This window comes from Oncorhynchus keta, unplaced genomic scaffold, assembly GCF_023373465.1.
Source record: "Oncorhynchus keta strain PuntledgeMale-10-30-2019 unplaced genomic scaffold, Oket_V2 Un_scaffold_8424_pilon_pilon, whole genome shotgun sequence".
Lineage (NCBI taxonomy): Eukaryota > Metazoa > Chordata > Actinopteri > Salmoniformes > Salmonidae > Oncorhynchus > Oncorhynchus keta.
Genome location: NW_026291005.1, coordinates 183,555 through 191,310, shown reverse-complemented (window position 1 = coordinate 191,310; position 7,756 = coordinate 183,555). Strand labels below are relative to the sequence as shown.

Here is a 7,756-nt window from a genome sequence, read left to right as displayed (position 1 = left end):
TATCTCCTGAGTAGAATGGACCCCACTAGCTCCTGAGTAGAATGGACCCCACTAGCTCCTGAGTAGAATGGACCCCACTAGCTCCTGAGTGGACCCACTAGCTCCTGATTGGACCCCACTAGCTCCTGAGTAGAATGGACCCCACTAGCTCCTGAGTAGAATGGACCCCACTATCTCCTGAGTAGAATGGACCCCACTAGCTCCTGAGTGGACCCACTATCTCCTGAGTAGAATGGACCCCACTATCTCCTGAGTAGAATGGACCCCACTATCTCCTGAGTAGAATGGACCCCACTATCTCCTGAGTAGAATGGACCCCACTATCTCCTGAGTAGAATGGACCCCACTATCTCCTGAGTAGAATGGACCCCACTAGCTCCTGATTGGACCCCACTAGCTCCTGATTGGACCCCACTATCTCCTGAGTAGAATGGACCCCACTAGGTCCTGAGTGGACCCACTAGCTCCTGAGTAGAATGGACCCCACTATCTCCTGAGTAGAATGGACCCCACTAGCTCCTGATTGGACCCCACTATCTCCTGAGTAGAATGGACCCCACTAGCTCCTGAGTAGAATGGACCCCACTAGCTCCTGAGTAGAATGGACCCCACTAGCTCCTGAGTGGACCCCACTAGCTCCTGAGTGGACCCACTAGCTCCTGAGTAGAATAGACCCCACTAGCTCCTGAGGACCCCACTAGCTCCTGAGTAGAATGGACCCCACTAGCTCCTGAGTGGACCCACTATCTCCTGAGTAGAATGGACCCCACTAGCTCCTGATTGGACCCCACTATCTCCTGAGTAGAATGGACCCCACTAGCTCCTGAGTGGACCCACTATCTCCTGAGTAGAATGGACCCCACTAGCTCCTGAGTGGACCCACTAGCTCCTGAGTAGAATGGACCCCACTAGCTCCTGATTGGACCCCACTATCTCCTGAGTAGAATGGACCCCACTAGCTCCCTGAGTAGAATGGACCCCACTAGCTCCTGAGTAGAATGGACCCCACTAGCTCCTGAGTGGACCCACTAGCTCCTGAGTAGAATAGACCCCACTATCTCCTGAGTAGAATGGACCCCACTATCTCCTGAGTAGAATGGACCCCACTAGCTCCTGAGTAGAGTGGACCCCACTAGCTCCTGAGTAGAATGGACCCCACTAGCTCCTGAGTAGAATGGACCCCACTATCTCCTGAGTAGAGTGGACCCCACTAGCTCCTGAGTAGAATGGACCCCACTATCTCCTGAGTAGAATGGACCCCACTAGCTCCTGAGTAGAATGGACCCCACTAGCTCCTGAGTAGAATGGACCCCACTAGCTCCTGAGTGGACCCCACTAGCTCCTGAGTGAGTGGACCCCACTAGCTCCTGAGTGAATGACCCCACTAGCTCCTGAGTGGACCCCACTAGCTCCTGAGTGGACCCCACTAGCTCCTAAGTGGACCCCACTAGCTCCTGAGTAGAATGGACCCCACTAGCTCCTGAGTAGAATGGACCCCACTAGCTCCTGAGTAGAATGGACCCCACTAGCTCCTGAATGGACCCCACTAGAGTATGGACCCCACTAGCTCCTGAGTGAATGGACCCCACTAGCTCCTGAGTAGAATGGACCCCACTAGCTCCTGAGTAGAGTGGACCCCACTAGCTCCTGAGTAGAATGGACCCCACTAGCTCCTGAGTAGAATGGACCCCACTATCTCCTGAGTAGAATAGACCCCACTAGCTCCTGATTGGACCCCACTAGCTCCTGATTGGACCCCACTATCTCCTGAGTAGAATAGACCCCACTATCTCCTGAGTAGAATGGACCCCACTAGCTCTCTGAGTAGAATGGACCCCACTAGCTCCAGAATGGACCCCACTATCTCCTGAGTAGAATGGACCCCACTAGCTCCTGATTGGACCCACTATCTCCTGAGTAGAGTGGACCCCACTAGCTCCTGAGTGGACCCACTAGCTCCTGAGTAGAATGGACCCCACTAGCTCCTGAGTAGTGGACCCACTAGCTCCTGAGTAGAGTGGACCCCACTAGCTCCCCACTATGAGTAGAATGGACCCCACTAGCTCCTGAGTAGAATGGACTCCACTAGCTCCTGAGTAGAATGGACCCCACTAGCTCTCTGAGTAGAATGGACCCCACTAGCTCCTGAGTAGAATGGATCCCTGACCCACTAGCTCCTGAGTAGAATGGACCCCACTAGCTCCTGAGTGGACCCACTAGCTCCTGAGTGTGGACCCCACTAGCTCCTGAGTAGAATGGACCCCACTAGCTCCTGAGTAGAATGGACCCACTAGCTCCTGAGTAGAATGGACCCCACTAGCTCCTGAGTAGAATGGACCCCACTAGCTCCTGAGTAGAATGGACCCCACTAGCTCCTGAGTAGAATGGACCCCACTAGCTCCTGAGTAGAGTGGACCCCACTAGCTCCTGAGTAGAGTGGACCCCACTAGCTCCTGAGCAGAGTGGACCCCACTAGCTCCTGAGTGGACCCCACTAGCTCCTGAGTAGAATGGACCCCACTAGCTCCTGCTCCTGAGTAGAATGGACCCCACTAGCTCCTGAGTGGACCCCACTAGCTCCTGAGTGGACCCCACTAGCTCCTGAGTAGAATGGACCCCACTAGCTCCTGAGTAGAGTGGACCCCATTAGCTCCTGAGTAGAATGGACCCCACTAGCTCCTGAGTGGAGAGCTCCTGGACCCCCACTGGCTCCTGACCCCAATTAGCTCCTGAGTAGAATGGACCCCACTAGCTCCTGAGTAGAGTGGACCCCACTAGCTCCTGAGTGGACCCCACTAGCTCCTGAGTGAGTGGACTGAGTGAGTGGACCCCACTAGCTCCTGAGTGGACCCCACTAGCTCCTGAGTGGACCCCACTAGCTCCTGAGTAAAGTGGACTCCACTAGCTCCTGAGTAAAGTGGACTCCACTAGCTCCTGAGTAGAGTGGACCCCACTAGCTCCTGAGTAGAGTGGACCCCACTAGCTCCTGAGTAGAATAGACCCCACTATCTCCTGAGTAGAATGGACCCCACTAGCTCCTGAGTAGAATAGACCCCACTAGCTCCTGAGTAGAGTGGACCCCATTTTCACTGCGACAGAATGCAAAGGCAATTATGTACAGTCCAATAAATGAAGAGTACACACACACAAAAATATTGTTGACCATTTAGGCTTGAAAAAAAAAACATAACTTACATATCTAAAATAGATGTAATTATTCTTTGTATGATAACTAGTATAAAATATATAGATAATTAAGCTAATTTTCTCCCCTAAGGATTCATTTGCAAACAGGGGTTGGGTAGGTTACCTTCTTAATGCAATCTGTTACTAGTTACCTGTCCAAAATGTTAAAATGGCCATTAATATGGAGTTGGTCCCTCCCTTTGCTGCCTTCTGGGAAGACTTTCCACTAGATGTTGGAACATTGCTGCTATAACAGCCTCCACTCTTCTGGGAAGGCTTTCCACTAGATGTTGGAACATTGCTGCTATAACAGCCTCCACTCTTCTGGGAAGACTTTCCACTAGATGTAGGAACATTGCTGCTATAACAGCCTCCACTCTTCTGGGAAGGCTTTCCACTAGATGTTGGAACATTGCTGTTATAACAGCCTCCACTCTTCTGGGAAGGCTTTCCACTAGATGTTGGAACATTGCTGCTATAACAGCCTCCACTCTTCTGGGAAGGTTTTCCACTAGATGTTGGAACATTGCTGCTATAACAGCCTCCACTCTTCTGGGAAGGTTTTCCACTAGATGTTGGAACATTGCTGCTATAACAGCCTCCACTCTTCTGGGAAGGTTTTCCACTAGATGTTCTGAGTCTGTAGTGACTCCTCTAACACTGATGCAGTGTCTTAGACCGCTGAACCAGGGTCTGTAGTGATGCACTGAGAGGCAGGGCCTTAGACCGCTGAACCAGGGTCTGTAGTGATGCACTGAGAGGCAGTGCCTTAGACCGCTGAACCAGGGTCTGTAGTGATGCACTGAGAGGCAGGGCCTTAGACCGCTGAACCAGGGTCTGTCGTGATGCACTGAGAGGCAGTGCCTTAGACCGCTGAACAAGGGTCTGTAGTGATGCACTGAGAGGCAGTGCCTTAGTAGTGATGCACTGAGAGGCAGTGCCTTAGCCTTCTGTAGACCGCTGAACCAGGGTCTGCCTTAGACCGCTGAACCAGGGTCTGTAGTGATGCACTGAGAGGCAGTGTCTTAGACCGCTGAACCAGGGTCTGTAGTGATGCACTGAGAGGCAGTGCCTTAGACCGCTGAACCAGGGTCTGTAGTGATGCACTGAGAGGCAGGGCCTTAGACCGCTGAACCAGGGTCTGTCGTGATGCACTGAGAGGCAGTGCCTTAGAACCGCTGAACCAGGGTCTGTAGTGATGCACTGAGAGACAGTGCCTTAGACCGCTGAACCAGGGTCTGTAGTGATGCACTGAGAGGCAGTGCCTTAGACCGCTGAACCAGGGTCTGTAGTGATGCACTGAGAGACAGTGCCTTAGACCGCTGCGCCACTCAGGAGCCCAAACATAAGGCCTAAAATGTCACTAGTTTTCCCAAACATTTAAATCTGACTGATGTGTATTGCCATTGTTGATCTTACGATTAATATTTCCTCTGCAAACCAGCAGAAAGTCAGAAAGGTAAAACCTTGTTTAATGTAAAGTGAATCAATACAAAACATCTTTTACTCAAACTGACGACAGTAGTAAAACACTCAATAGTATTTAATTTGTTGTTTTTTTGTACAAAACAGTCATCCAAGACAAAAGCGATACCTTATTCCCCCGTCCCCGACAAAAACCTTGCAGGTTCTCTAAACTTTACACTGATTGGTTTAAACTTCCCGAAAGGAAACGGGATCGATCATAACAACAATATTGCTTTTTGCTTCCAGGTCAAAACACTAGGAAAAAAAAAAAAAAATGGCTTGACATTTTTTTTTTTTTTTTTTTTTAAAGGCAAAAAAAGGGACTCGCAACAACACTGCCAGTCAGATTCAGTACAATTATACCCATGTCAGTAGAGATCTTCACTTGAACGATGTACAAGTATGAACAGCACAAAGACAAAATGTGACAAGTGGATCAGTCCCTTCCTAAAAAAAAAAATACACGCAAAAGACTGGCATTCAACACTGAAAGTCGGGGACAGGAAGAAGAGACGAAAACCAGCTCCAAATGATCTTAACCGCGTCTCCTCCAAAATAAGATTAACTAAAAATGTGTATTTTTGGGGTGGACGGACCCCCCAGTTAGTTCAGTTACACTGCATGCATGATAGACATGAGGCGACTTCACAGCACGATGTAAAACAGAACAATCACTCAGAACAGTTCAGATTCTTAAAAAAAAAAAAATAAAACAAAATGGAAGAAAAACAAATGACAAGGTCAGAGAAACGACCACAGGACTTCTTATTTGATTTGATTTAGTCCCTGATTATCTCCCTGTAGCGCCCCCTCTCCTTCTCCCGGTCTCTGATCCGGTCTCTCTCTCGGTCACGTTCGCGTCCACGGTCTCTGTCGCGGTCCCGGCGGGCGTCCCGGGGCCGTTCTCGCTCCTCTGCCGGTCTCGTTCTCTGGGGCGGCTGCGGCGACCTGTCACCACGGCCTGGGTCCGTCTCAGGAAGTCATCCACCCGCATGTCGTAGTCATGCTGAGGGAGAGAGAGAGAGAGAGAGATGGTGGTGTTCAGGCTATACTACGTCCCAAATGACTCACTATTCCATTTGTAGTGCACTACACATTTAAACCAGGACAGAAAGGAGCTGTACCAGGGTAGAGCTGAAGGAACGTCCGACTCTCTTCTCCCTGAAGCGGGCGTCGTGTGGTACAGGGTGGTGCCCAGTGTACGGGGGATGTGCCTGGGGAGGAGGAGGATGGTGCTGGTAGAACGGGTGGTGAGGTGGCTGCTCCATCCCAGGGTACGGTGCCTACCGGGAGATGGGTTTTTAAAATGACACTATGAATGAAGTCAGAGGCAAGAAAACCTCTTAAAAATGGCAGGTAGGATCAATTAAAACAAAAACAATGTACTTGCCACGTAACGACGTTATACAACAATTGAAGAGCCATGTACGTAAAATGAGTTGCACGTAAATTTAACAAACAAATATTAGATAAAGTCTTCTGAAGAGATGAGCCATTAACAGAGACTATGATGAGAAACTTCAGAGATTCACCCAAAATATTGACTATTATACAGACAGGAGCAGGTCAGTGTAACATATGATTTACTACAGGTGATTTTCTCAGGTCAGTGTAACTTAACAACGCGTTTCGACCAGACAGGTATTTCTCAGGTCAGTGTAACTTACTACAACGCGTTTCGACCAGACAGGTATTTCTCAGGTCAGTGTAACTTACTACAACGTGGTTCGACCAGACAGGTATTTCTCAGGTCAGTGTAACTTACTACAACGCGTTTCGACCAGACAGGTATTTCTCAGGTCAGTGTAACTTACTACAACGCGTTTCGACCAGACAGGTATTTCTCAGGTCAGTGTAACTTACTACAACGCGTTTCGACCAGACAGGTATTTCTCAGGTCAGTGTAACTTACTACAACGCGTTTCGACCAGACAGGTATTTCTCAGGTCAGTGTAACTTACTACAACGTGTTTCGACCAGACAGGTATTTCTCAGGTCAGTGTAACTTACTACAACGCGTTTCGACCAGACAGGTATTTCTCAGGTAGCATTAATAGGCCTTTTTAGTCTTCTGTCTATATTAAACCATATGACTTAGAGCACTCTATAGCTCTATGAACCAAACTTCTAGAACATACCATTCCTTGCCAAGGAGGAGGAGGCCCAATGGTGTGGTGGAACTCTCTCATGTAATCGTTGTAGGACTGGGGATAACAAAACACATGATAATATCAATAGGAGTGAATCAAATGAACTGTGTGTTAATATCAATGACTATATAGACACACACAAAGTATGTGGACACCCCTTCAAATTTGTGGATTCAGCTATTTCAGCCACCCCCCCCTCTGTTGCTGACAGGTGAATACAATCGAGCATACTGCCATGCAATCTCCATAGACAAACATTGGCAGTAGAACGGCCTTACGGAAAAGCTCAGTGACTTTCAACGAGGCACTGCCTTAGGATGCCACCTTTCCAACAAGTTAGTTTGTCAGATTTCTGCCCTGCTGGAGCTGCCCCGGTCAACTGTAAGTGTTGTTATTGTGAAGTGGAAACATCTAGGAGCAACAACGGCTGTGCCTCGAAGTGGTAGACCACACAAGCTCACAGAACGAGACTGTCGGGAGCTGTTCATCAGGAGCTTGATTGAAATGGGTTTCCATGGCCCAGCAGCCGCACACAAGCCTAAGATCAGTGGTGTAAAGCTCACCACTATTGGACTCTGGAGCAGTGGAAACTCATTATCTGGAGTGATGTTTCAAGCTTCACCATCTGGCAGTCCGACAGATGAATCTGGGTTTGGCGGATGCCAGGAGAACGCTACCTGCCCCTATGAATAGTGCCAACTGTAAAGTTTGGTGGATGAGGAATAATAGTCTGGGGCTGTTTTTCATGGTTTGGGCTCGGCCTCTTAGTTCCAGTGAAGGGAAATCTTAACACTACAGTATACAATGACATTCTAGACGATTCTGTGCTCCCAACTTTGTGGCAATAGTTCGGGGAAGGTGCTTTCCTGTTTCAGCATGACAATTCCCCCGTGCACAAACCAGAAATGGTTTGTCGAGCGGTGTGGAAGAACTTGACTGGTCTGCACAGAGCCC

General features: G+C 49.1%; 1 protein-coding gene across 8 annotated transcripts in view; it reads right to left on the bottom strand.

The window, feature by feature from the left end:
* Positions 1-5,427: 5,427 nt before the first annotated feature.
* Positions 5,428-7,756, bottom strand: part of ythdc1 (YTH N6-methyladenosine RNA binding protein C1) — an 89,403-nt gene continuing 87,074 nt past the window's right edge. For 3 of the 8 annotated variants that reach the window (XM_052517555.1, XM_052517549.1, XM_052517552.1), the window contains exons 13-15: positions 6,791-6,856; positions 5,777-5,935; positions 5,428-5,658 (exon numbers count right to left, since the gene is read on the bottom strand). In XM_052517555.1, the coding sequence (XP_052373515.1) occupies positions 5,443-5,658; positions 5,777-5,935; positions 6,791-6,856 (441 nt within the window). In that variant the 3' untranslated portion in view covers positions 5,428-5,442. The remainder of the gene's footprint in view (positions 5,659-5,776; positions 5,936-6,790; positions 6,857-7,756) is intronic. The other 5 variants (XM_052517553.1, XM_052517546.1, XM_052517551.1 and 2 more) reach the window with 2 other exon arrangements.